We start from the raw sequence: 27757 nt of genomic DNA on the forward strand, positions 1-27757 counted from the left end.
TACACCAAAAAATACTCTTGATATATCGATACAGCAGCCCATGATATCAATACTGTATCACCACATTAAACGATACTTTGATTTAGCAATATTTCAATAATTGTTGCACACTCCTAGTCATATTCTTTCTTTTTTCCTCATACAGATCCCTCTATTCATATTGATAGTTCAGAAATATTGTCCCTCTCTCATCTTGTAGCTACATTTATATAATCTTCCAACATGTTTCATTAGCATTAAAGACAAAAGGTTAATATCCGAAATGTCTCTGATAATGAGATGGCCCAGACAGTACAGGGTCAGCAGACTGGAGCATGTGCTAAATGGCCTGAGTTATGTTACAATCACATCACTGTAAAATCTCCCCTGAGTTTAATTCAGCGTCACAGTGTACGGCCATGCTGCTGCTCCTGCTGCTGCTGCCGCTCATCTTCATGTTTTTAGATTAGTCCTGTCAGGTCTAATGTCAGGTCTAATGCTGCCATGGCTGAAAAATGAATGAAAATTATAGAGCTGTTTTAATTTCTTGGCAAGTTTTAAAGGTTCAATATTATGTAAAATTGACTCTTGTGAGGTTTAAGCCGTGTTAGAATGTTGTTACCTCTTCAAAAAACATACCTGGAGCTGTGTTTTGTTTCATTCACACTTTATTATTAGTCTGTTTACATCTTCAAAGCTCCAAATGCTCCGTTCCACCTTGTGATGTCATGTAGTGGTAGTTTTGAAGTTACCGGCTACCTTCTACGTTTTGTTCAGTAAAGATGGGCAGTGAAAGCAAATGTGAAGGTCTTCCTGTATTACCCCATGACATCACAAGGCGGAACAGAGTTTGTTTGAGAGAAGAACTCAGCCTAAATATGCAGAATTTGTGTGTTAAACATGTGTGAAAACAAAAAAACCACAACTCCTGGTCTGTTTGTGATGAGGAAACATTATAAAATAGATCAGAAAATAGCGCAATACGAGCCCATTAATGCTGCACTATGTAACTTTTTTATAGAGACTCTGACACCTACTTGTAAAAATTAAATACAACATGCATTCTTACTATGAGCGGGCTCGCCTCTCCACAGATCTGGCTTGTAACTTTGTTTAAATGACATAGTGTGGGACATTCTGGACAAAGCAATAACATCTCCATGGATACAAGGAGGCGGCAGACCCAAAATTTTTAAAGGGTAGCAAAGATACTACAATATATAAAGCCTCATCTGCGTAATGTTTTAATATCTTAAAAAATGCAAATCTTGAATCCTGAAGGGACAGTCCAGAATTTTGGACAATGGACCTCAATTCCTAGTGATGCAGAGTGTTGGAGACGTGTGGAGACACTTTTTTAAATATTCCATCCAGTCCTTGTATTTGCAGACGTCACTGGTGCTAGACTAGTGCATGTCAATGGTCATAGTTATCCTGCCACTAAAAACAGTCTTACCCACTCCACAAAACACTCAAAACAAATCTATTATTACACCAGACTGTCCATGTAAATGTCTGTGTCGATAGAATAATGTAGTAAATAATAATAATAATAACTAGAAAAGCACTCAGAGAGCGCAGACCTCCGCCAAGGACTACAGTCCCCCTCATATTAATTGTGTTTTCCATAAATATTTGTCTCGTATCTTTCAATTTGGAATATGAAAGAGGATCCCATTGTCCATCCCTGAGTCAAATTTCATGGGGTTTGGTCAATAATTAACCGAGATATTGAGAAACAAAATTTTTGGCCCCATTTACCACAATGTTAACTAAAATTTCAAAGTGATCCAGAATCCAGGATTTCTTCCGGATCACCCCCAAAATGAAATCAGTTCTTCCTTTTCACATTTCCAACAAATCCTGAAAATTTCATCAAAATCGGTCCATAACTTTTTGAGTTATGTTGCTAACAGACAAACAAACAAACAAACAAACAAACAAACAGACAAACGCCGGCAAAAACATAACCTCCTTGGCGGAGGTAATGAAGTAAAACCAACCTTGCATTTGAAGGATTTATGTCTGAGCAGCAGCAGTGAGTTGTACTTTCTGATAGAAAACTTGGCAGAGGTGGACTGATATCTCCTAGCACAGGGGTGTCAAACTCAAATTCACAAGGGGACAAAATTAAAAACTGGGAGTAAGTCGTGAGCCAAACTAGAAATTTATTGAAAAATTTCATCAACATTTGCTTGTTTTCTCTTCTTTCAAGCTATGTAATGTTAAACCTTTTCTTATTAAATGAAATGTGTAATAATATTTTTGCTTAAACATTGAATTTAGAACAAGCAGAATATAAAATAATAACAACATTTTAAATAAATAATGTCTCCATAAACAGTATGAAGCCGGTGGGCCAGCTCTAATACATATTTGAGATCATCTTGCGGGCCAAATATTATTACGTCGCAGGCCAAATTTGGTCCCTGAGCCTGAGTCTGACATGTTTGATCTTACAGGCAAAGTAAAATTCTGCTGCTGTTGAGAAAATAGTCCCTCAACGTGCGATGATTCATGCGATGCAAGGTTACTTTTATTTCAAACATTATTCTATCAGCACAGACATTTACATGGACAGTCTGGTGTAATAATAGATTTGTTTCGGGTGTTTTGTGGAGTGGATAAGACTGTTTTTAGTGGCGGACGAACCATTGACATGCACCAGCGACCTCTGCAAATACAAGGACTGGATGGAATATTTTTTTTAAAAGTGTCTCCACACATCTTCAACACTCTGGCTCACTAGAAACTGAAGTCCTATGTCCAAAATTCCCAACTGTCCCTTTAAACCAAAATAAAACAGAACTATTTATTCTGTATATCAGTCACTCCTTCTAACATAAACGTTTGCATATCTTTCCCCCTCAAAGGGAAACTAACATTATGAATTGTCCGAGCTGCACTTGAAAGCAGCGTAAATGTCAGGTCTAAAACGGGCCAGCCGGGCCATTGGGAAAACAGGGCTGCTCTGCTTTTATAATGAAAAGTATTGGTCCCTGGAGCCTGCGATGCATAAACACAGTTAGCAGAGGGCAATAAGGCGAGACCACGATGTGAACTGCTCCGTCACATGACCACGACGCAGCGAACACGTAAACAAGACCAGAAAAGGGAGACGTATTAATTTATATTGGTTTTAAGATTGTGGTACAGGATGTGAGTTAGATTTAAAGGTGCATTGTGTAACTTTTCTGGTGGAGGGTCTGTCATTTTATTTTATTTTTTCTGTGAAGATGTTATTGCTTTGCCTGGAATGTTTCGCAGTATGGTATTAAACTTAATTAGTTTGGTCTCCATGTAGATCGAAAGGTTTAATATCACACAGACAAAGCAATAACATCTCAGTGAAAAAAAAAAAATATATATATATATATAGGGATGGGCATTCGATGAAATTTTCTTAATCGATCGTCGAGAGAATTAACGATCAATTATCGATTAATCATTAACGTTTTTATATTAAAATGATCATCATTATTATTACTATCTGCACTACTAATCTGCATAAATAAATTCAACTTTACGACAAATAAACCGTAACGACTCTAGAGCCACATCAACCCGTTTATTATAATGTGTTTAATTCAGTTTTGTGCAACTCTCACAGAAACGAAACTTAAAACTGCATCGCTAATTTCCATAAACTAAGCGAAGATAAAAACTACAGCTCTTGTGTCGCTGATGCGGTCAATTTCTGTCGGATTAAAAGACATGACTCAGGTGAATACAGGTTAGTGTGACCAGATTTGCGTTTGTCAAAACCAGGACAGCGTACGGGGGGAGGGAGGTGGGGACTCGTCATCGACATTGTGCGACTCTCACCTGGTAAAACTTTTTCCCACTGGACACGAAACATATGTGCTGCTTTGTACACTGTGCACATGGACTCACACTTGTCCCGACCGGAACAGAAAGTGTGGAATTTCTTATACAAGTCATCGTTAAATACACATATGCACTTCGGTACGTTGCAGGCGAACTGACTGTTTGTGTCTCGCTCCTTCTGAGTGCAGAGAGACACATGTACAGGACCCTGTTTGGTCATGCTACGAACAGCAACCTGCATTCGGTTTGTCGATTAAAATTTACGTAATCGATGAAATTCTTAATGATCAATTATCGATTAATCGACTAATCATGCCCATCCCTAATATACATATATACATATATATATAAACATAATCAATTTATTTATCAAAACAACCTAGTTTATACCTTGAATATTCCTGAATGTAGCTCTTGCGTGAACCTGATTCAATTTTGTTTAAGTTCTGATTTATTCCTGCTCGTACTTAAGGAAACCAAACCGGTCCCGTATTAAGAGTGAAAAATGGCGGGCTGTGTATTTTTGTTTACGTTTCACAATTTAATTTATTGTTATTTGTTTCACTTGGCTGCTGCACTGAGGCACAGATAAAACTAAACTGGGCCAATCTAATTCAACACTTTAACGCTTCCTAAAACTGACCTCAAGATAAGACCAGAACAAATTAGGAAAGAGATAAGAGAAAAGACACTGGAGGAGGCAGAGCTGGGGCCACAAAAAGAAACACAAACAATCTGAATACACAAACATCTCATAAGTCAACAAACGGCCACAGAACTGGACAAAAATAAGCATCTACAATTGTCGGAGTAACTTAATCCACAATATTAATCTTGTTTTCAGTCATTTTGATCAACTGATTATTGTAGTTTAAAGGTGTAACTTTTCTGGAGAGCATCCGCAAACTGTTTGTCTCCATGAAGATGTTGATGCATTTGGTATAAATTGTCCAGAGTATGGGATTAATCTAATTTGTTTGACATTTATTCAGCTACACGTGTTCTAAAAATCTTTAAAAACATGAATTCTTACAAAAAGTGGGGTCGCCTCTCCACAAATCTGACTTGTAATTTGGCTTGCAAGTCTCTTCATTCATTCATTAATTTGGAAATTTATGGTCATACTGTGGAACATTCTAGGCAGAAGGCTCATCTCCATGGAGACAAGCAAATGACGGAAACAAGTTACACGTTGTCTTTAAAATAAATGGAAAAAAAAAAAAAAAAAAAACTAAAATAAAAAAAATACTCACTAGCAGATAAAAAAAGTGTACTTATTTTAATTTAAAAGGTGCACTGTGTATCTTTTCTGGTGGAGTTTCCATCGCCTTCTTGTCTCCATGGAGATTTGAGTTCTTTGCCTGGAATGTCCCACAGCATAGACATAAACCTAACTTCTCCACGGAGACAATTAGGTGACACCACCAGCCCAAGTTACAGGTCAGATCTGTGGAGAGCCTCACAGTAAGAATTAATGTATTTCAAGGTATTTTTAACACACATTTTGAGTGTGAGCAGGGTGCCTCTCCACAGATCTGACCAGTAACAGTAGCCTGGTTTGTTTTTCATGATGATAGAAAAGTTTAATGTCATACTGTGAAACAAAATATTCCAGGCAAAGCAATAACATTTTCGTGGAGATCTTGTTTTGGTAACTTTGACTCCCTTATACAGCGTCTCTCTTGGGGTTTTACAAGAACACGTCGGCCCAGGCTGACCTTATTTGGAAAAATAATAATAATAATTTTTTTTTTGAAGTAAATATGCCACTTGTTGCCTCTATTTAATCAAACAGAGTGATGAAAGAATGAAGATGCATTGCGCAACTTCTCTGGTGGAGGATCCGTCACCTGCTTGTTTCCATGGAGATGTTATTGCTTTGCCTGAAATGTTCCATGGTATAACATTAAACACATCTATTTATCATGTATTCATTATGGGTGTTTCTATTGTTGAAAAATACAACGATTCTCTCTGAATAGGGTCGCCTCTCCACAGATCTGACCTGTAGCCTATAGTTGTCTCCCTTCAGAGATGTTAAAACTTTACTGTGGAACTTTATGAATGAAGCAGTAACATCTCCATGAAGACCAGCAGGTGGCGGACACTCCACTAGAGTTATGTTAAGCAGTGCATAATGCTGATCACAACTGATTCATGTAGTTTGAAGTTAAATTATTCATTAGTCAGGAAAAAAAGCAACAGACATCAAAAAGACAAAAAATACACACATCAGATAATTTTGGTTGAACAAAATAAATAAATAAATAAACAAATAAATAAAATATTCTGCAGATTTTTTTTTTATATTTTGAATAGTAATAATAATTAAAAAAAAGAAATTTTATAGACAAAAAATAAACATTAATGTAGTTAGAACTATTTAAAAAAAATTAAATTATAATATTCTGCATTCAAGTTAACTCTGAGTCATGTTCTGTTTATGTTTTGCTGTGTAGAATATTTTCGAGGGCCATAAAGCACTTAAGGTCCAAACACGCACATGCTCAGTCAGACTCTGTGGGTTCACTTGAGCCTGGGAAAATCTGACAGGGACAAAAATAAGGACCAGGAGCCGAGACCGGAGTCAGTACGGACACAGAGGTGATTCTGGGAGGGGCAGAGTAATACACACACATATACAACATATTTAAAGGTTATTGTGTAACTTTTCTGGTGGAGGGTCCGTCAAATGCTTTTTTCCACGGAGACGTTATTAATTAGTCTGGAATGTTTCACAGTATGGCATTAAACCTTTCTATCTTCATGGAAATCAAAACAGAGCACGTTACAGGTCAGATCTGTGGAGAGAGTCTGAATGCCTGTTTTTCAAGATATTTTTAATCTAAAACCAATTGCAATTGAATAAATGTAAAGTAGAGCAGTTTAATGCCACACTGTGGAACATTCAAGGCAGAGCAATGACATATCCATAAAGTTATATAATGTACCTTTAAATAATAGGTTAAAAATGTGAAGACACTTTGGCGGGATTGGACTTGAGCAACTCATGACATCTGATAATTTTTTATATGATGTTTACGAAACGTTGTGTGTAGAGAGAGTGGAGCGACGTGGGAGGGTTTCATTTATTTTTCTTCTTTTATTTAAAGATACAAATTAATTTTTGAAAAGTAAAAAAAAAAAAAATCAACTAAGGATGATTGAAAATATTCACTACAAAATACCTTAGCAGAAAAGTTAGCATTGTTCCCAGTAAATATGGACTAAACCAGGACTAAATGAGATCAAGGACTAATCCAGGACTAATCCAGAGTAAAACAGGTCTAATCAGCTTTACACCATAACTCTAGTAGAAGTATTGCAAAGTGCATAGTAAGTGAAGAGGGTAAATCCTCCTGGTCCTGTCTGTCTCTAGCCCACTGGTGATCTATGAAGATTAACAATTGAATTAGTAAACCTACCATTATTTTTAAGGATGTAACAATAATGTCAGAGTTCTCACAATAATATCGTGGACCATGACAATATATCAAATTAGTTATTAGCAAAGTCTCTTTGCTTAAATTAAGAGTTATGGTGCAGCAATAGCTAAAAAAAGACAGAGGGAGCTACATAGACCATGATCCTTTGCTCCATTTCAGTGCAGACTACAAGAAGAAATAACAGTTCTAAGCACTTTTAAGTTCTTTGGATTAAGTCTTGTCAAGGCATTTTAAGAGGAAAAAGTAGCATATTAACAGTTTTGTTCGCAGCCTCCGCAAAATATCACAATAAATATCGTACCGTAAGATATACAGTTGTGGACAAAATTGTGGGTACCCCTCTGGTAGTGAAAGAAAACTCAACAATGGTCACTGAAATAACTTGAAATTAAGAAAAGCAATAATAAATAAAAGTGTAAATAAGAGTGTTCTTCTGTGAGCCCAGATCTTAGTTCTACTGAACATCTGTGAAAGAAGCTGAAACATGCTGTGTGGAGAAGACACCCTTTAAACCTGAGACAACTAGAACAGTTTTCTCACGAGAAATGGGTCAAAATACCAGCTGACCAGTGCAGAAGTCTCACTGTTTGCCTCAAAAGGTTGTGCAACAAAATAGTTCAAGTTAAGGGTACCATCATTTTTGTCCAGGCCAGTTTCATTATTTAGTTTTTTGTGAATAATTCTGTTGAACCACAGGTGAAAAAACAATGTTTGATTTTTGTTGGACAATTTTCAGTAAATTTTGATTTATTATTGCTTTTCTCAGTTTCGACTTATTTCAGTGATTATTGTTGATTTTTCTATCATTGCCAGAGGGGTACCAACAATTTTGCCCACGACTGTATATCATGAAAATATCATACCAAGACATTTGGATATTGTTACATTCCTAATCGTGACCTTTCCCACAATATCGCAACAAATATTGTGTCGTGAGGTTCAGACCGTGACGATATCGTATCATGAGACTTGGATATCGTTACACCCCTAATCATTTTTCATTAATCTCCTTATTTTGTCCACACACAATTATTAAAGTGTATGAAAGAAAGCAAGAAAGACAGAGAGAGAAAGAGAGACATTTACATTGCGCTTCTCAGTGACCTTTGTATTAAATTATTAACAATATTGTACTGTAAATTAATTATCTTCAGGACAAAAGTATTCTATCTGTCTGTCTATCCTGTGTGGAGGACTGGTCAGGTTTGGTCAGCAGATCTGTGTCAGTGCAGTTTGAGGAGAGGAAGAGCCAAACGCGTCCCTCCTCTGTGTCTATGACTAATACTTTAAGATACTCAATCAAATTACTTCACAAATTTAATAACAAACTAAGCGCACAATAGGAGAACATGTTGGCGTAATGTCAAACCTCCAGTCCTGTCAATAGTTTTAGGGTGAGATAAACCAAAAACAAACTGAAAAACTTTATAGAGAAAGAGAGAGATAAGGAAAGAGGGGGAGGGCCCGAGGCGGCAGAGTGGTAGAGGAGGTTGGAGAGAGGGGGGTATGTCCATCCAAACTGAGACTGGACTGGGCCGGCAAAGCTAGGGACCACAACCGGGACAGAGGACGCAGCTGTACAAGGAAAACCGGGATGATAACGGATTACAACAACTGATCACCGCTTGGGAAAATCTCAGTTACTCCCAGTGTTACTATCACTTCACAAGGAGGATAAACATTTAAGAAAAGCTGTGCATCTTTTGATCCGTGAAAGTTGGGAATTACTGGACCACGTGACCACAAAACTGACGTCAAAGGATTCTTAATCATTTTTAATAGCTTTGATATTTTCGGATTGTTTTTTCAGTGGAACGTGATCCTGGATTCTTCTTGGAAAAACATTTCACTTCCGTTGTTTATAAAGATGGACAGATTTCCGTAACAGTGTATTTTGTTTTTTCCGACATCACCTTTTAAGAACAGACAGCGACGCGGGTCTGCGGGGAGCTGATGTCAGATTTGAGATTTGGCACTGCTACAGGGACTGTTCTGTAATGTTCAACTCGAGAGTGACAACAAGTCTTTAAGTATAAATAGGAAAAAAAAAAAAAGGGGGGTTGTGAGGGAAAGAAAGATCATTTTGAAAGGAAAGATTTAACAAGGACGATGCTGCGGGGGCTTTTTCACAGGAGACCCAAACACGAGAGGCTGGAGGAGGAGCCAGAGGTCAGGTTCAAAGGTCTGCTGGTGTCTGAGCGAGCCCTCGGATATTCATATGTACGGCCTGGAGGTAAGGCGCTGTGATCAATTATTATTAAAACTAGGCGGGCCGATTGTTTAAATATGGATAAAACATGAATAGGGATGGGACAATAAACAAAAATATCATTTATCGTGAAAAAACGGGTACACAATAATCGTTTGTAGTACATTTTATATAATCGTGAGAATCGCCAACACAAATAATCGCCGCTTTATCACCAGATTATGAACAAAAGCTACTTATCCACATCCACAACATGGAACTTATTCATAACATTAAAATTATGATTACTCATAACATAATAACATTTTTAAACAGTCAGCAGCTTTCATAACTATTGTGATATAACGGTAAATCGCAATTATTTTGGCCTTGATAATTGTGACACCAAATTTTAATATCGTCCCATGCCTTGTCATGAATGTTGTTTTGTATGCAGAATTTGAATACAGAGTGCATCGCTTAGAGCAGGGGTGTAAAACTTTTTTCGCAAGGGCCAATTTCTAAAACAGATGAAGCAGAGGCCGATCGAGGACCGTAGACTGGTGCTCAGTACAGGGAATAATTGAAAATGTGCTGTTATCATGTTAGAATGAGCTGTCTTTATTCATGCTAAAATCTTAAACTACACGAAATATTAAATATTTGCTTTATCAAGGTAGATTTTCAAAAAACTTGCAGCAAAAAAGTACTTTTATTGATCAAGTCATTTGGGCCAATGTGAGGCCTGTGTCAGGCCGCATTTGGCCCCCGGGCCATAGTTTGGACATGCCTGGTTTAATAAAGATGTTGACAAGCTGATTAAAAATGAAAATGGAAAATACTTATATTGTCAACCTGTTGCAGAGTCCTGTAATGGGTACGGGCTAATAGTTGCGAGTTTTAACGTTCTGGAATTTTACGGCTGGATATGCAGGCAGGTAGTAGTAATTACACACGGGTGGGTCAGGATTAAATCAGGACTAAACCAGGACTCATCTTGGACATAAGAGAAAGAACCCCAAGCCTGTGAAGCAGGGTGTCCGCAAAGGGAGATCGGGCGACGGCTGCCCCCTTACCTCCGTGGGGTTCTTTCACCTGCAGTCACCTGATAGTCTACACGGTTGCACCTCCAAGCCCATCCCGACAGTAAGTCCTTGTTTAGTCCTCCTGGTTCAGTCCTGGAATCAGTCCTTGGTTAGTCCTGGTTCAGTCCGTGGTGTGTGCAGTGCAAAAGTGCAGCATCTCGATCAATGTTTCTATTGCTCATTAAAATAATTCCTGTGAAGTGATGACAGTCGAGTCGCGTCTGTGAATTCGTATTCGTACTGAAGGAAGCGTCACAGTTTCATTTTAATTCGTGATCGTAATCCTTGACATCGTAACTTCTCAATTCGTATTATGATGGATGCTGAAGTTAGAGTTATTTTAACTTGTGTGTGATTTATCTCGGGCATGGGCGGGTAACAGGTTTAATGTTAACGGGTCCAGGCAGGTGTGGGTTTAACGTTGATAAAAATCACACTTTAACGGGCAGGTGCGGGTCTCAAAAAGGGACCTGTGCAGGACTCTGTTGTTAATTATTGTATAGAATGATATTTTTGAGCATTTGTGGGTAACTGAATTTAACACCTATTTGTCTGAAACTTAAACATCAACTAAGATTTCAATAAATAATAATAAAAAAAAACAGACAGTCAATATTGTCCACTCCAAATTATAATCATGTATTACTGTATCTCTATGATTAAATAATTATCCCCAAAATACATTCAAAAGGTAAAACTTAAAAGTGCACTATGAAACTTTTTGGTTGGGGGTCCGTCACCTGCTTGTTTCTATGGATATGTCATTGCTCTGCCTGGAATGTTCCACAGTGTGACATTAAACAGCTCTACTCTACTACAAAATACCTAGAAAAACAAACATTCTGACTGTGAGCGGGGGTCGCCTCTCCACAGATCTGACCTGTAACTTGCTCTGTTTTGGTCTCTATGAAGATAGAAAAGTTTAATGCCATACTGTGAAACATTCCAGACAAAGCAATAACACATGTATGGAGAAAAGTATTTGACGGGCCCTTGGCTGGAAAAGTCACACAATGCACCTTTAATCAGGAAGATGTCTTTTCTCACTACTGCAGTTTTTACATATAGACGGTGGTTTTAATAGCAGACATTTAATTGTGTTATTTGTGTTACGTGTGCGGTCATTTTATCGATTGTTTTCTAGCACAAGATTAATGTGATTGCATTTTTCCTTCCTTACATCATTAGGATACTTGCACACTCTTTTCAATAAAATCAGTTGTTTTGTTTTGGTACAAATACAACTAGAGGTGTGCAAAAACATTAAAACATTGATATATCGTATTGTTTATTTTGATGGTATGTATCCGTATCTTGGGCTTCTGTATCGATATATATTGCCAAGAGTATTTTTTGGTGGATTTTACTACATTATTTTGTGAAAGAGCTATGATTGTGTTGCTTGTTTGGAGAAAGGAAACTTAATACATATATACATGCAAGGGCCCGACCGATATGGATTTTTTTTTGTGGCCGATATGATACTGATAAAATGGGAGTTGGTGGTGCCAATTTAGCCAGTATGAAAGCCGATATATTTAGTGATGTAAAAATTCACTGTAAATCTTCAATTGATTATAAAACTTAGGTCTGGCTCTACTGGATTTTAAATTGGGTTTGTTTAGGCGACATTTATTGTTGTTCTGCCTCTTTACGTCATATTTAAAGACAGTAGGGCGGCCTAATGGAATTTATGCATGACATTCTAGCCAGTAAACAAAGTAATTAAAGTGCCGATATCAGCCTTTAGCGGTAAATCCATGTGCGCTGCGGTGAATTATATGCGTAAATGCCGATCATTCACACCACTATTCACAGCTCATTAACATGTGCAGGTCCAATAACATGTGTACAGCCACTATATTCACTTTACGCTAGGCCAATGTAAGAGAAAATAGTCTGTTTATGTGTGGGAGCTACAGCAGTTAACCAATGAGAAAGAACCAAAAGTAGCTTAAAAACCGACACATTTAAAACACTGACTGCTCACACAGGCTCCTCTCAGATCACAAGTCTGCACTAATAAGTTTGATAAAAACCGTAGTTGTTTTGTTGTTGGCCTAAATTGCGCTGAAGTTCACTTTTATTTATTTATTTATAGTCAGTGTCGTGGATCAGACACAAGAGCATTTAAAAAGAGTGCCTCAGGGTGCGTTCAGGGGCAGTACGGCGTCACACACACAGACAAATTACTAATAATAAATACTGATGCGGCACCACATATGAGGACAATTATCTGCCTGTAAAGTGAATTAAATGGACATAATATAGAGAGTCTAAGCTTTATAACGAAGTATAACATGCACACGTCAACTATCGGCCCATTTCGGTTTGAAATATATCGTATCAAATCGCAGTGAATCAAAAGTGCACTGTATGTTTCGTATCGTGGCCTATAGACTATTCAAACTTACGTCACAAACCCGGAAGACGTTTGGAAACATACTGATGATGAATTCCTTTGGGCTTTTATAAATTGCCTATTAATTTGTCCATTACCATTTGTCTAACTTCATAAAAAAAGATGTCATTGTAGAGTTCTGTTATGTTCGGCAGATCAACAGTTACAACCAGCTGCCTGTAAGTGACATCAAAGCTGCGGTCAGAGTCCCGTCCCCTGTGGAAAGCTTTGGCAGGTTGTGAAAACCGCTGTAGCTGAATCCATTTTTATCACATGCCCAGTGTCGGTAACTATCCCGGAAGTCGTCATCCGCATGTTTCCAAATGTCTTCCAGTAAGCCTGAAGAGAGCCTATTGGTGGTTTTCAGCACAGTGCTCCACGTCTCATGGGGCTGACCGCAGCTGACGCTCGATCGCACTTTGTGGAAACCCTGCTCCACGGGCTCAGAGTTCTCTCAGGGGCGGTCCTAGATTCTAAGTCCTAGTCCAAGATTAGTCCTGGTTCAGTCCTCCTGGTTCAGTCCTCCTGGTTCAGCCCTCCTGGTTCAGCCCTCCTGGTTCAGCCCTCCTGGTTCAGCCCTCCTGGTTCAGCCCTCCTGGTTTAGACCTGGTTTAGACCTGGTTTAGTCCCGATTTAGTCCCTCCTGGTTCAGTCCCTCCTGGTTCAGTCCCTCCTGGTTCAGTCCCTCCTGGTTCAGTCCCTCCTGGTTCAGTCCCTCCTGGTTCAGTCCCTCCTGGTTCAGTCCTCCTGAATCAGTCCTTGGTTCAGTCCTCCTGTCCTCCTGGTTCAGTCCTTGGTTCAGTCCTTGGTTCAGTCCCTCCTGGTTCAGCCCTCCTGGTTCAGTCCTGGTTTAGACCTGGTTTAGACCTGGTTTAGTCCTAGTTCAGTCCTAGTTCAGTCCTTGGTTCAGTCCCTCCTGGTTCAGTCCCTCCTGGTTCAGTCCTCCTGGTTCAGTCCTCCTGGTTCAGTCCCTGGTTCAGACCTGGTTCAGTCCTGGTTCAGTCCTTGGTTCAGTCCTCCTGTCCTCCTGGTTCAGTCCTTGGTTCAGTCCTCCTGGTTCAGTCCTCCTGGTTCAGTCCTTGGTTCAGTCGTGGTTTAGACCTAGTTCAGACCTGGTTCAGTTTTGGTTTAGTCCTGGTTCAGTCCTTGGTTCAGTCCTGGTTCAGGTGTAGTTCAGTCCTGGTTCAATCCATATACAGTGGAAAAGTTTGGCATCTTTGCTCGCTGATTGTTATTTCACGACAGTTATTTTGGTGAGAGTGTCTTAAAGTGCTGCAATAGTCGTGTAAGGTTTTACATTTTAAACGCAGTAATATTGTAATGCAACAAATTACTTTGAAATGACAGTAACAAGTCATAAATAAATAAATAACACATTACAGTTTTGAAGTAACTTGCCCAAGAACTCATTTCATTTCATTTTAGCTTCCTCCCATCTTTATTAAATATTATTGACTTATAGAATGTCATAATGTCATCTGAAACTCCATGTATCGTATTGGCAACTTTTTAATGATATCCAGCCCTAAATTTAACATCTGTATTTAAATTCTTGTCAAATTTGATCGCACAAGTCTCTAGTTGTACCACGTTAAAAGGAATTCGTATTATGTCACAGCTCCTCTGCTCTGGTACATAGTATTTCTGAGGCTGAATGTACCTCCATAAATCTTTCTCATTCTACTGTATATCTCGGGTTTATTTTTATCACCACTTTGTGCCCGCTGCCATTCCAGGAAGTGGCGTCGGCTGTGAGCGACATGTTTGTGTAATGATAAGATTCCACGCCCTGCACCCAGAGGTCACCCAGGCTGGCACAGACCCCGGGCCACAGCAGCTCCACACGTTACAAAGGAGTTTTCAAATGACAAGAACTAATGACTCAAGGTTTTCTGGAAATGAAGCCATCATTTAAACACAGCCACGGGCAAATTTTGTATCCAGACATATTCAGTGGCTGCAAAATTTCATTTCCCCCCCATAGATTATTCTGAAAAGCAGCGAAAAATCATAACGCTGATCAAAAATCACACAAAACCAGCTCTGTGTCAGTGGGTTTGTGAGGTTAGACAAATTTTACCTTTAGAAATTTTGGCAATGCGCCTGTATCGAAATCTTTGTCATTTGTAATATAATTGAAATATACTTTTAATTTAAGGGTATTTACTTTGGAAAAAAAATAAAAAATAAAAATAATAATAAAAAATAAGTAAAAACAATCATAAAATTGTGGCAATCTAAGGTATTTTCATTACAATTATTCAATTTAATCATCATTGTGACAAACATGCATGGCCTGGGATGTAACAATAACCGAAATATCGTGATATCGTATCGTCAAAGTTCTCACAATAATATCGTGGACCATCACAATATATATCGAATTACAAGTCTCTTTGCTTAAATTAAGAGTTATGGTGCAGCAATAGCTAAAAAGAACAGAGGGAACTAAATAGACCATGATCCTTTGCTCCATTTCAGTGCAGATTACAAGAAGAAATAACAGTTCTAAGCACTTTTAAGTCTTAGTTCTTTGAATATTTAAGTACCACATATTCTGTGTTTTTTGTCTTTTTTGTTTAGGTCTTTTTTTTTCTGTTTTTTGTTTCTCTTTTTTCTTTTCCCTTTTTTTTTTTTTTTAAAGGTGTGTACATTGTGAACTATTAACATTATAACACAATATTATACATCTTTATGCAATTTGTCTTTTATATTTTGAAACAGCACAAATAAATCATACATTAAAAAAAAGTCTTAGGTCTTTCTCAAGTCTTCTCAAGACATTTTAAGAGGAAAAACTTGCATATTAACAGTTTTGTTCACAGCCTCCACAAAATATCTCAATAAATATCATACCGTGAGATGTATATCTTGAAAATATCGTACTGAGAGATTTGGATATTGACGATATCGTATCGTGAGACTTGAAGATCGTTACATCCCTAAAGAATACCACAGAAGTTGAGTAATGGCAACCAAAATTTGATCATTTAGGGTTATAGTCTGCTAAAAGTAATTATAAAAGACAGATTAGACTAACAAAAGATACCAAATCTTCAACTAACTTCTTCTTTCTGCTGCAGTCCTATATAAATCCTTACAATCTGAATAAAATGATAAACCTACTGATGTAGTTTTGGTCGACTAAGACTCCATTGACCAAGTTATCGACTAAAAATCAAGAGATGTAAAGCCCTAAAATGAATATTGTCATTTATGAATACCAAATTATAAAATGCCAAGTCTCCACTGGGTCACATTTCTTGTCAAACCCACTAACCTGCTGCAGTCTAGACCTCAGACATATTCTAACATTGTTAAACATTCCAAATTTAGTCATAACAGCAAAAATAGAAAAATCACAGCTAAATTTTTTTTCCCAGAATAAGTCCTACCAATGAGGAAGTCTAATCATTATGACCACCGCAAACCCAGGGGAGGAGAGGTATTCGTGAGTCAGCGGTTTCTAAGTGCTCGTTGCCATTATCTGTGGTGGTTGAGAGCATCTAATCTGCGCTGCCCCGGGTCTGTTCTGTCAGGCTCTTGACCCACAGCCTCAGTGAATGTGTGCCAGCTCCTTATAAGGCACCTCTGAATCCCGCTCGGAGCTCGGTCTGTATCTGCAAGACGTTCACATACCAGCCCATTTAGTGGCACTGGGTGAAACATACGTAACAAGTATGTGAGTCCTTGTTAGGGTTATTAAAAATACTGAAAATCGCAGCCTAATCAACACTAAAACTAGTACCAAATCTCAGATATTCATTTGAGCAGGAATCAAAACTAAAAAGTCACATTCACAGGACAGAAATTAACCTTTGCTGAAGCTTTAGAATGATCTTGAGCTGCATCAGAGCAAGTATAAGAGCACATAGACTAGTATACGCCCATGGACCACTGTGGAACCAACCTGGACCACTGAGGGATTACACAGATATAAGACCGCATGGTAAAATAAAAGAAAGTACTACGATTTAATGATGAACATGGCATTCTCTTGTCCAGAAAAATAGTGTTTTTATTCACATTGTAGCATTGGAACTGGTATTGAGTATCAACTCTGTTCCTTAATATTGAAATGGAGTTGAAATTTTAGTATTGTGACAACACTAGTCCTTGGGCAAGGGACTTTTTTCTTTTTTTTAACTCTAGATTGCACCTTAAAGAAGCACTGTGGACCTTTTTCAGTGTAGGGTTCACCAACAGCTTAGTCAGGCTGGCGTCACCTAGTGCCTCCGCTCAGTTTCATTTCTCTCCAGCGACTAGGGCAGGAATCAGAATACAATAGACGGTTCACAAAAACCCCGGAAGTGCGAGTTCAGGCACTAGCCAATCAGCGAAGAGCCAGATATTCTGTGTTGGCAACGATTCCCGAGATAAATTATTTAAAGCTGGAACAAAGAGAATGTTTGGTGAATTTTATCAAGGGGAAAGATGTTATTGCCATTCTTCCTACAAGATTTGGGAAAAGCTTAATATACCAGTTAGCCTCGTTAGCGGCCCATTACATACGTTACGACCAAATAACAGCAATAGGTTAAATTTTAAAAAGTACTTGTCTACCATCGAGCGAACAAATTCTAATGCCGCGAGGTCAGACTGTTTCTACGAAGTGAAACTGCCTCATGAATCAGGCTACCACCAGCTTGCCTCATACAGATATTTTTGCTTTTCTATGAATGTTTCACAATATGACATTAAACAAATTCAAGTGACAGGCGCATAACCTAAGCAGATACTGAACTGACAGATGGTACAAAGCAACTATTAAGAACTGTGATGAAATCTAAATTTTGGCGTCAGCTCTAAGAAAACTATGATGTGATTTCTTGACCGTGATGTGTGACATTCCTTACATCGTGCGTTGCGATAAAGCAGGAACGGGTCCTGGAGCTGGAAGTCCAAGTCTTTGGTGATTGGTTCAGTCAGGTTCTCCATGCTCAGTCTGTTCATGATCGTGAATCCATGTCTGGGAGACGCCAACCTGCAAAGACAATTAGAAATAAATTTGTAAATACATTTTTAAACCTTTATTTGGACTGAACAACACAAAAATGAAAATATAGTTTGTTTAATTTTTTTTGCAAAGAGTATTATCAACTATCACTTACAATTTCAATCTGATGAATTTATAGGAAAAATTGTGACATATGTTTTTTACCTTGTGTAGATAAAAAGGGTGCCTTCCACCTCAGTTTTCTCCTGGAAACAGAACAACAACAAAAAAATATACATAAGTATATACAGTATGCACGTATGGAAGGATGTTTTTTTCGGGCTTTGCAAAATTGCCACATTACAGTCCCTGACAAAAGTCTTGTCACTTATCCATTTTGTAGAAACAAAAGCTTATAACCTGACTTTAAATTAATCAATTGGTTTTAGAAATGTCTCATATGAAAGCTAAAACCCTCCCAAATTATGCTCAATATACTAAAATAAATTTGCTTCACTGAAGAAAGATTGATCATTTAATGAACACAGAAAGGTCAGATTTTGGCAAGACAAAAGTCTTGTCGCCTTGTCATATGATGCACCCAATCCTAGATTACAGCCTCACCTGTGATCAGTTACTGATCAATCAATTAGTGGGTGTGTATAAAAAGAACCCCAGCACACCAGACTTTCACATCAACTGCAACTTGACCTCTGACAACATGCCTAAGATCCACCCTGAGACCAAAGCGTTAATTATCAAGAGGCTGAAGACCAGATCCACTGCTGAGGTGGTGACATCCTTCAATGTGTCTCAGCATCAAGTACAAAGAAAAAGAAAAAGATCTGAAATGACTGAGATGTTTTTGACAAGCCCAGGTCCGGCAGACCCTGCAAGACAACTGCTCAGGACCGTTTGTTGATTCGAAAATCCAAGGCCAGCCCCTTTTCCACTGCAGCAGAGCTCCACCAGGCCTGGTCACCTCAAGTCCCTGTGTCAACCACAACAGTTTGTAGAATTCTGTCTTGAAATGGCCTCCATGGTCGAATCAGTGCACAGAAACCAGCACTAAACAAAAGGCAATTAAAAAACCGTGTGGCATTTGCCAAGGCCCACAGCCTGCTAAAAGGATGGACACTGGAAAAGTGGCAGAAGGTGGATTTCTCAGATGAATCCTCGGTTGAATTACATCACAGCCGCCGCAAATATTGCAGGAGACCTACTGGAGCCCACATGAATCCAAGATTCACCCAGAAAACAGTTAAGATTGGTGGCAGAAAAATCATGGTCTGGAGTTACATCCAGTATGGGGGTGTGTGAGACATTTGCAGGGTGGAAGGCAAATATCAATAACCTAAAATATCAAGAAGTATTAGCTCCTCTTACATTCCCAACCATAAAAGGGGTCAAATTTTGCTCCATCGCATACTTCTATCTCTACATCAAAGTTTCTCAAGGCGAAGAAGATCATGGTGCTCCAGGACTGGCCAGCCCAGTCACCAGACATGAACATCATTGAGCAAGTCTGGGGTAGAATAAAAGAGGAAGCATGGAAGGCAAAACCAAAGAATCTTGATGAACTCTGGGAGGCATGTAAGACGCTTTCTTTGCTATTCCTGATGACTTCATCAACAAATTGTATGAATCATTGTCGAACCGCATGGATGCGTCCTTCAAGCTCATGGAAGTCATACAAGATATTAAATATGGATCTCACAGCACCACTACTTAATTCACTGACGTTATACAACATATTTTTGTATTTGAAGTAAATTATTTGTTCAATTTTCTGTAGGCGACAAAACTTTTGTCTTGCCAAAATCTGACCTTTCTGTGTTCATTAAATGATCAATCTTTCTTCAGTGAAGCAAATTTATTTTAGTATAGTGAGAATAATTTGGGAGGGTTTTAGCTTTCATATGAGACATTTCTAAAACCAATCGATTAATTTAAAGTCAGGTTATAAGCTTTTGTTTCTACAAAATGGATAAGCGACAAGACTTTTGTCAGGGACTGTATACTGCAATGCAACTGTTCAGGTATGACAGTTGTATAGGGTGACCAGAATCTCAAAATAAAAACCTGGGACATCCCTGTTTGTTTTTTTGGTGTTTGGTAATAATAAAATTGTGAAATAAGAGTGTAACTAAGGAAAATTGTTACGCAGTTAGTTACTGTTATTCATGACTTGCATGTGAATCAGTTTAGTCACATTTTCTTTGAGTTTTGGTCATTTTTAAGCAGCTTTTCTGTATTTTATCTAAACAGATGACAATGTTTGCCTCTCTTTACTGGCAGGGATCAAATTGGTCAAAATTAGGGACACCTGAGTAAGGCTGTGCAGTTAATCGAATTTTGAGTGCAATTTCAATGTGTGTGTCAAACGATCTCCAAACCCATATAATCGAGTTGAAATGATTTAAAGCTTAACAGCATTTTTTATTTTTTTTTATATATAAATTAGTATATTTTATTTTTTTTTAAATATAGAGATTGTAGAACAGCTGTTTTTATAGTTTATTTAGGATACTTTTGTTTTTCTATACCTTATTTCATGTTCAAAGTCTATTTCATTCATTTTATGTTTTATACATCGCAAAATTGCTCAAAGGTACAAATCTGTAGCTTGAATTTATTTTCAATTTGAAAGTTTTGCGTAAATTATCAATAACAAGTGTTTTTTGAGAGAGAAATGCTGAGTAAATGCATCGTGTAACTACAAAATAATCATTTGAATAATACTGACGTCAATATTGACCAAAATAATCGTGATAATGATTTTTTTTTAACCGAGCAGCCCTCCACCTGAGACATTTCTTGTATAAAACTGGGACAAATCAGTGGTTTTGGATAAATCTGCTGGGACAGGGGACATAGGGATTAAAACTGGGACTTTCCTGGATCAATGGGGACATCTGGTCACCCTGATTGTCAACTAATTTTACAGCTATAGCTATTATAATAAATCAATAAATGGATTGTTGAGCGGGGAAAGGATCTGTCAGGAGATAAAACTCATCTCCTAGTCCCACTGAAACTCACAACAAATTAAAAAATCTCGCCAAATTCCACGTAAATCGCATGAATCCACTTCCGCTGATCGTCATGTCCAATCCGCAATGGCTCTACAAACAAAGCTAAGCTGCATTAGCACATGGAGCCTCTGACACTCAACACTTACCCACTCATTTGCCCTGTTGTTATACGTGTACAGAGCGACTTGGCTGGCCACGTCCACAATAGTATTAATATAGGGATCTTGTCGTTTTAAAGCGGCCAAACTAATGTCCAGCCCTTTCGCGACGAGTGAGCTACCTGCAGAAGTGGCTGTCATTGTTCCTGATGGAAGAAAAAATAGTTAGCTTTTGCTTTTAAAACGTGCCCGTAAGCGAAATCAAAACAAGCAACGCCTCGAAACCAAAAGATATATCACGCTAACGTAACTCTTAAGTGGTTTGAGAACAGAAATAGCGAAAAAAATATAAGTTTGGAGCGGATATTAAGCAGGTATCCGAAAGCTACCCGCCATGTTCGCGCTGAGATTGTAAACAAGCAGACCGGAGCAGTGGCGCCGGAAACGAGGATTCAGGCGGGAAAAGTCGAACCAGATGCATCGATCGAAAATAAATAAATAAATAAATAAATAAAAAATGATTATGTAGCTACGTCATGATTATGTAAGGTAATTATTTGTGAGGTGATTATGCTGCACATCTGACGTATCCAAAGCCATGGAAACAGGTTTGTGCAGAGTTGTAACCAAACTATCTTAATTGAATCCAAGACCTGGCCCGCTCGAGGAGTAGCCTATTAAAATGTATGTAATATTTTTACACCAGGTCAAGTCAAATGTGTCACTTATTTAGAACTTCTGAACAAAAGTAGAACCAGACATACACTGAATTGCTTTGGGTTTCTCAGATTCGAGCAAATGTACTATCCTACTTAAAGGTGTATTGTGTAACTTTTTTGGTACAAGTCCATGGAGGTATGCAAACTTCCACGAAACCTGGACCTGGACCTGTAAATTGGCGTGGCACTTGTCTCCATGGTAATAGATAAGTTTAATACTGTGCATACTGTGAAAAATTCCAGGTTAAACAGCAACATTTCAGCAAATTTTCCCAGAAAGTTACACCATGCACCTTTAACAGAAACCTAGAATACACATTATTTTATATTTTCCGTATATTTTCCCTCCAAAAACTGGTCTGTTTGTTTCTTTTTCATTCAGAACGTGTTATTTCACATATTAAAGCTTATTTTTCATGCATCGCACTTGGTAGAGGTGAGACTGTCCATTACTGTTTCATTAAATCTTTATATTTGTCTCATTCGAACATGTTTAAAGCCCTACTTTGTGCTTTACGATGCAGTCCTAACATCTATAGCCTATTATAATTGCCTTTGCTTCTCATAGTCACCTGAGCTTACCTGTACTTTTCTGCCAATCGTCCTGATACAGCTCACATTTTTACAAAACCTAATGCATGTTCTTGTACCAGGCAGTTCCTAAAAAGTCAGACAGGCAGCTTATTTTTTTTCTATCTGGTGTGTCTGCTCTTCTTAGTTGTAATTTGACTTGGAGCCTCTAGGGGGCAATGAAGATCTGGAAAAATCTACAGTGCGTTTCACCACTAACTCAACGTGATTCAGGCTTCTGTTTGAAAATATCCCCAAATGAAATTCAGAGCAGTCTACAGTACAGCAACCAAAGCACCGCAGCAGCAGCAGAGAAATAAGCAACGTTTCTGATGCACGACTTTTGCTTATGCATCAGAAATTTTGCTTATTTCTCTGAGATCTGCATGTATCAGAAATAAAACATGTGCTTCCTGTTGAGGAAAATAATACCCAAGGACAGGACAGTATCTGATACAGGAAGAGGCTCTTTTGCACAGTCAGTTCTTGAAACACAAACCTTTCTTTGGCTTCACTTGATATCATGTAGCTCAACGGACAGACAGTCTTGACTCTTATTGCCCTTCATGCGCTTTTTATTTCTCTGTAAAAATCTGCTGAGGTTTAGAAACAAAAAACTAAATTATAATATAGTTTATAATTATATATATATTTTTTCATATTGCAAATCTGTATTAAAATCTATTCATAGTTTTTATTAAAATGGAAACGGGACAATTTGTTTTGTATTTTTCAGGATTTGCTTCTTATACAAATACAACTTTCTAACCTCAAAATTGTATTTGAGCTTCACAAAAAGTATAATTTATGATGAAATGTGTAATTTATTTGTAAATGAAATAATAAACTTTCTGTAAGGAGAAGGAGGAGAGAATTGTGTAATTTTTCTGGTTTCGGCTTCGTCAAATGCTTTTCTCCATGGAGATGTTATTGCTTTGTTGGGTTCACAGTTTGGCATTAAACCTTTTTTATCATCACGGTATCCAAACCAGACCAAGTTACAGGTCAGATCTGTGGAGAGGCGACCCTGCTCACAGTCAGAATGTCTGTTTTTTGAGGTATTTTTGAGCTATAAATCCACCTGTAATTGACTAAATGTAAAGTTTTTTGTTGATTTTTGTAAGCGTTTCTCCATGGACATGTTATTACTGTATCTGGAATATTTCACAGTGTGGTATTAAACCTTTTTTATCATCATCAAGACCAAACCAGACCAAGTTACAGGTCAGATCTGTGGAGAGGTGACCTCGCTCACAGTCAGAATGCCTGTTTTTCTAGGATTTAAATTTTTTTTTTCTAATTTAACAAAGATCTGAGAGCTGTTTAATGTTATAGTGTGGAACCTTTCGGGCACAGCAATGACATCTCCAGAGAGAAAAGCATCTGACGAATCCTCCACTAGAAAAGTTGCATAGTACACTTTTAAATTGAAAATAAATACATAAATAAATAAAACAACAGTCTCTACAGTCTTAAGCTGTCTTCAAAATTCTGTAATGGAGACGACTGGAGGCAAAGTGAAGCACAAATAATATATTCAATTATTCATTTCATGGTTTTATGACAATATAACAAAAAATAAACAGCAATTTTCAGTTTCCAAGGTACAAATACTATAAGTTAATTTGTTTCTCTGTGAACCAAGATGGAAAAATACAACTTTCTAACCTCAAAACTGTATTTGAGCTTCACAAAAAGTATAATTTATGATGAAATGTGTAATATATCTGTAAATGAAGTGACAAACTGTAGTGGGCACAACTTTTCTGTAAGGAGAAGGAGGAGAGAGGCAGGGGGAGGAGAGAGAAAGAGAAAGGAGGGGAAGAGAGAGAGTGAGATGAGAAAGAGAGAAGGATAGAGAGGGGAAGGAGGTAAAGAGAGAAAGAATGAGAAGGAGAGAATGCAGCAGAACAGTGCAGTTAACAAGTGTAAAGTTAAATCCTCAAATTGAATGCTTAATTTGGTAGATTTTTTTTGCAAATCTTGCCAGAATAACTCAATTATAATTAAGATTCGTATTTCAAAATTGTGCAGCCCTTGACCAAATCCTGTTTAAAATACAGCGCCGGACTAAAAAATATCGATAAGCCAATGAAAATATGTATGACAGCTTAGAAATGTATAGGTCAATTTGGTGCTTTTGTGAATTTTGGTAATATATTTTTTAAGATTCATCTGTACATAACCAAACACGCTCAACTATTCAAAATGTTTCGGTAAGACTATTACTACTGTACTATGTGAAAATAATCTGTGCAGCATTCATTCATTCATTTTTCAAAATAAAAACAAAAATAAGAAAACAAAAAATCTATTTTCTTCATTATTTGTCTCTAAAACCAAAATGGAAAAAAAACAAACAAAAAACTGATAATGCTTTGTCTTTAAATGAATAATGGGAAAAAACATTTTTGTGACTTAAACTGCGATGCCGGATTTTGCGCCACATACGGACTGAACCAGGACTGAACCAGAACTACAACAGGTCTAAAACAGGTCTAAACCGGTCTCAGTCCTGGTCTCAGTCCTGGTCTCAGTCCTGTCTCAGTCCTGGTCTCAGTCCTCTTCTCAAGTTCAGTCTGGTCCTTGTCACAGTCCTGGTCTCGGTCTGGTCTCAGTCATAAACCAAGACTAAACCAGGAGTGTCGGGACAGGCCCGGGGGTACGCCTACGTAGACTGCCGGGTGATCAGGAAACTGGGACCAGATCGGAACTGAGACCAGTTTAGACCTGTTTTAGTTCTAGTTCAGTCCTGGTTCAGTCCATATGCGGCGCAAAAGTCTGGCATCACAGTTTAAGTCACGGAAACGGGACACGGTCTTTATCTGTTTTTTTCCATTTTTCATATAAACACAGAATCGAAAACTGAAAAAACAAATCGTTATCTGTTTTTTCATTTTGTTTCTGGTGACAAACAATGAAGAAAATTGTTGTTTTTTTCATTTTCTCATTTTTTGGTTTTACTTTGAAAAACGAATAAACGAATGATACACGGATTTAAACTACTGGGTAGATTTGTAGATGCGAGCGAGGTTAAGGCCCAGATCAGTTCTTTTTATAAGTCCCTTTTAATCAATGAACCTTTCAACATGTGGAAATCCTTGAACACAACGAATAAAAACAAACCAGAACATAGAAAGTATGGACTATTGAGCCATTTCCTTTGTGTTTTCGAACATTGACCCATCTCCCTTTTCCCCGTTTCACTTTCCCATCATTTCTCCTTCGTCAGCGTCATCGTTACTGTTCCTGACGTCAATCCTCTCGCTCCAATTTAAATAAAACATACACCAGTCAAGCTGTATTGATCAAAAAGACGCATTTACATATCGCCGCCTCTTTCAAATCCATTTTTTTGAACCATATTGTCGTATAAGGACCATCTGCTCCCATATATCTCGCTGTCAAAGTGATTTCTTAGCGTTTGTTGTCTAACGCTGTGGAATTGTCAATAACCCCACTAATGAGTTATCCATCGGCCAATCAATAATGTCAATATCCGTTCAGTGAAGATTAGGAGCTCAAATCTGATTGGTGGCGAGGGAATGAAGGGGCGATTTGATTGGTTGATAAGTAGAATGGGATTGAATTTAGTGGTTTTGGCTGGTGGACTTTAATGAGATGGGACATGCATGGATCACTGCACGAAATTTCCCCTGGCGACATGTAGCTGTGTTTTGTAATAATTTAGAGTCTTGTAAGTAACTTTCTACTGTAGAGATTACACGGTTACAAGGAGTGAAAATCATGTCGAAATGAATCAGTTCAGACAAGAAGCTCTAAGCAGCAATATTTGCATTTTATTTTTATGTAATGTTGCTCAAAAGGAAAGCCAAATATTTTTAGGTAACACACTAAAAAAGAATAATTAAAGCCCCAGTATGTAATTTTATTGCCAAAAAATTTTAACTATGTTTACTCATAACCGGATCTGTTGAGAAACAAATATTTCCCTCCATCCATTTTCCAAAATAACATTGTGCACACAGCACTGTTTTCAAAAAGGTTTTGTTTACAACCTGCATAAATTCGCCATCGAACACCGTCATAACCACACCTGGATTAGATTCAAACCTGTAGCATTTATTTCATTACCGATGTAAGACTTACTCAAATATACATTGAAAAACGTGCATTACTGAGCGGGCTCGCCTCTCCACAGATCTGTTAAAGCCCTCACTGGTCTCTGGTCATGGACATGAAACATCAGCTGTTTGTGCAAATACAAACACATGAAATGTATTTGCACCAGAAGAAATGCGACTGCTGCTCTGAATGCGTCATCATCATCATCAGAGCAAAAGATAAACATTGGTCACACTTTCGGTGAGTCAGCTAATAAAACTCAAGTACTTTACACGCAAACGCCAAACTGTAGTTTTCCAGAATCTCCACTCTAGCCAGAGTTTTTAGAAAGATTCATTTTCAGAGGCAAATTTCCTGTTTGCGTGTAAAAGAAGTGAAATTTCTCAGTTTTTAAAAATACCCGTGTACATGTAAACGGGGCCTAAGTAAACTAAAAGTTTGTTGTTGTTTTTAAAAGCAGTAAAACTGTGAGTGGGCTTACGTGTCCACAATTCTTACTTGGCCTGGACGCTTGTTTCCATGGTAATGTTGTTCCTTTGGCTATAATCTTCCACTGTATGTTATAAAAAGGTTCTGAGGTTCCAAAGTTTAGCTTTAACTTTCTATTTCCATGGAATCATGCGGGCAACGTGCCACCTCAGAAAGATGCACACTGTATCTTTAAGTCAGAAATAGAGACATAGTGATGAAAGTGTTTCTATAGTTGGAGCTGACGATAATATTAAGATGTGTCAGAACACCACTTTTATTACTTTTCAGATATTTTATTTATAAAAAGTATTTACCTTTATGAGTCATGTGACCTTTGACATTGCCTCAGAAGTAAACAGAGTGAGAAATAGTAGCTGCGAAAGAGAGAAATGCAGAAAAAGTGTAAAGAGAAGACGTTAAACTTGAATGGAAATGAAAATGAAATTCTACTTAACAACTACTGGTGATGTATCGGCGAACACAGTAAATATATTGTTTTGTATTTTGTATTTATTTAAAGGTGTTGTATGTAAAGCAGAGACATTTTCTCTTTCCGTTTTATTTTAGTTTTCGCTGTGTTCACGTTGATGGAGCTTAGGGTGAAAAAAGAATAAAAATTGACACACATGATCATCAGTATAAAGCGTGAAGTCCTTTTATTTGTGAAGAAAATCAGAGTAGCTACACAAAGTATATTCAATTTCTTTATTAATTTTGTGAAACAGACTCACAGACTCTGCCAGTTGTAAAATGGCAAAGTATTTCCTCTCACGATGTTCACAATTTGACAGTTTAATCAGGAGCTTGTTGGACTGAATAATGAATTAATGTTCACAAATTACGACATCAACCACTGCAGATTATTTAGATCTAATAAACATTTATATACACAAGGGCTGGATGTTTGAAGTGCTC

The 27757-nt window shown here is 37.8% G+C and overlaps 2 protein-coding genes across 2 annotated transcripts in view; one reads left to right on the forward strand and one right to left on the reverse strand.

Annotated features, from left to right (window-relative positions):
• The window catches only part of dcp1b (decapping mRNA 1B), a 34102-nt gene extending 12700 nt beyond the window's left edge, over positions 1-21402 (reverse strand). Inside the window, exons 1-3 of the mRNA XM_020920191.2 lie at positions 21045-21402; positions 18089-18129; positions 17784-17911 (exon numbers count right to left, since the gene is read on the reverse strand). Of these exons, the coding sequence (XP_020775850.2) occupies positions 17784-17911; positions 18089-18129; positions 21045-21197 (322 nt within the window). The 5' untranslated portion in view covers positions 21198-21402. The remainder of the gene's footprint in view (positions 1-17783; positions 17912-18088; positions 18130-21044) is intronic.
• cacna1c (calcium channel, voltage-dependent, L type, alpha 1C subunit) overlaps positions 9274-27757 on the forward strand; it is a 667856-nt gene continuing 649372 nt past the window's right edge. Inside the window, exon 1 of the mRNA XM_055153273.1 lies at positions 9274-9486. Within this exon, the coding sequence (XP_055009248.1) occupies positions 9363-9486 (124 nt within the window). The 5' untranslated portion in view covers positions 9274-9362. The remainder of the gene's footprint in view (positions 9487-27757) is intronic.

This window comes from Boleophthalmus pectinirostris, unplaced genomic scaffold (genome assembly GCF_026225935.1).
Source record: "Boleophthalmus pectinirostris isolate CB_2022bp ecotype Guang Dong unplaced genomic scaffold, ASM2622593v1 HiC_scaffold_18, whole genome shotgun sequence".
Lineage (NCBI taxonomy): Eukaryota > Metazoa > Chordata > Actinopteri > Gobiiformes > Gobiidae > Boleophthalmus > Boleophthalmus pectinirostris.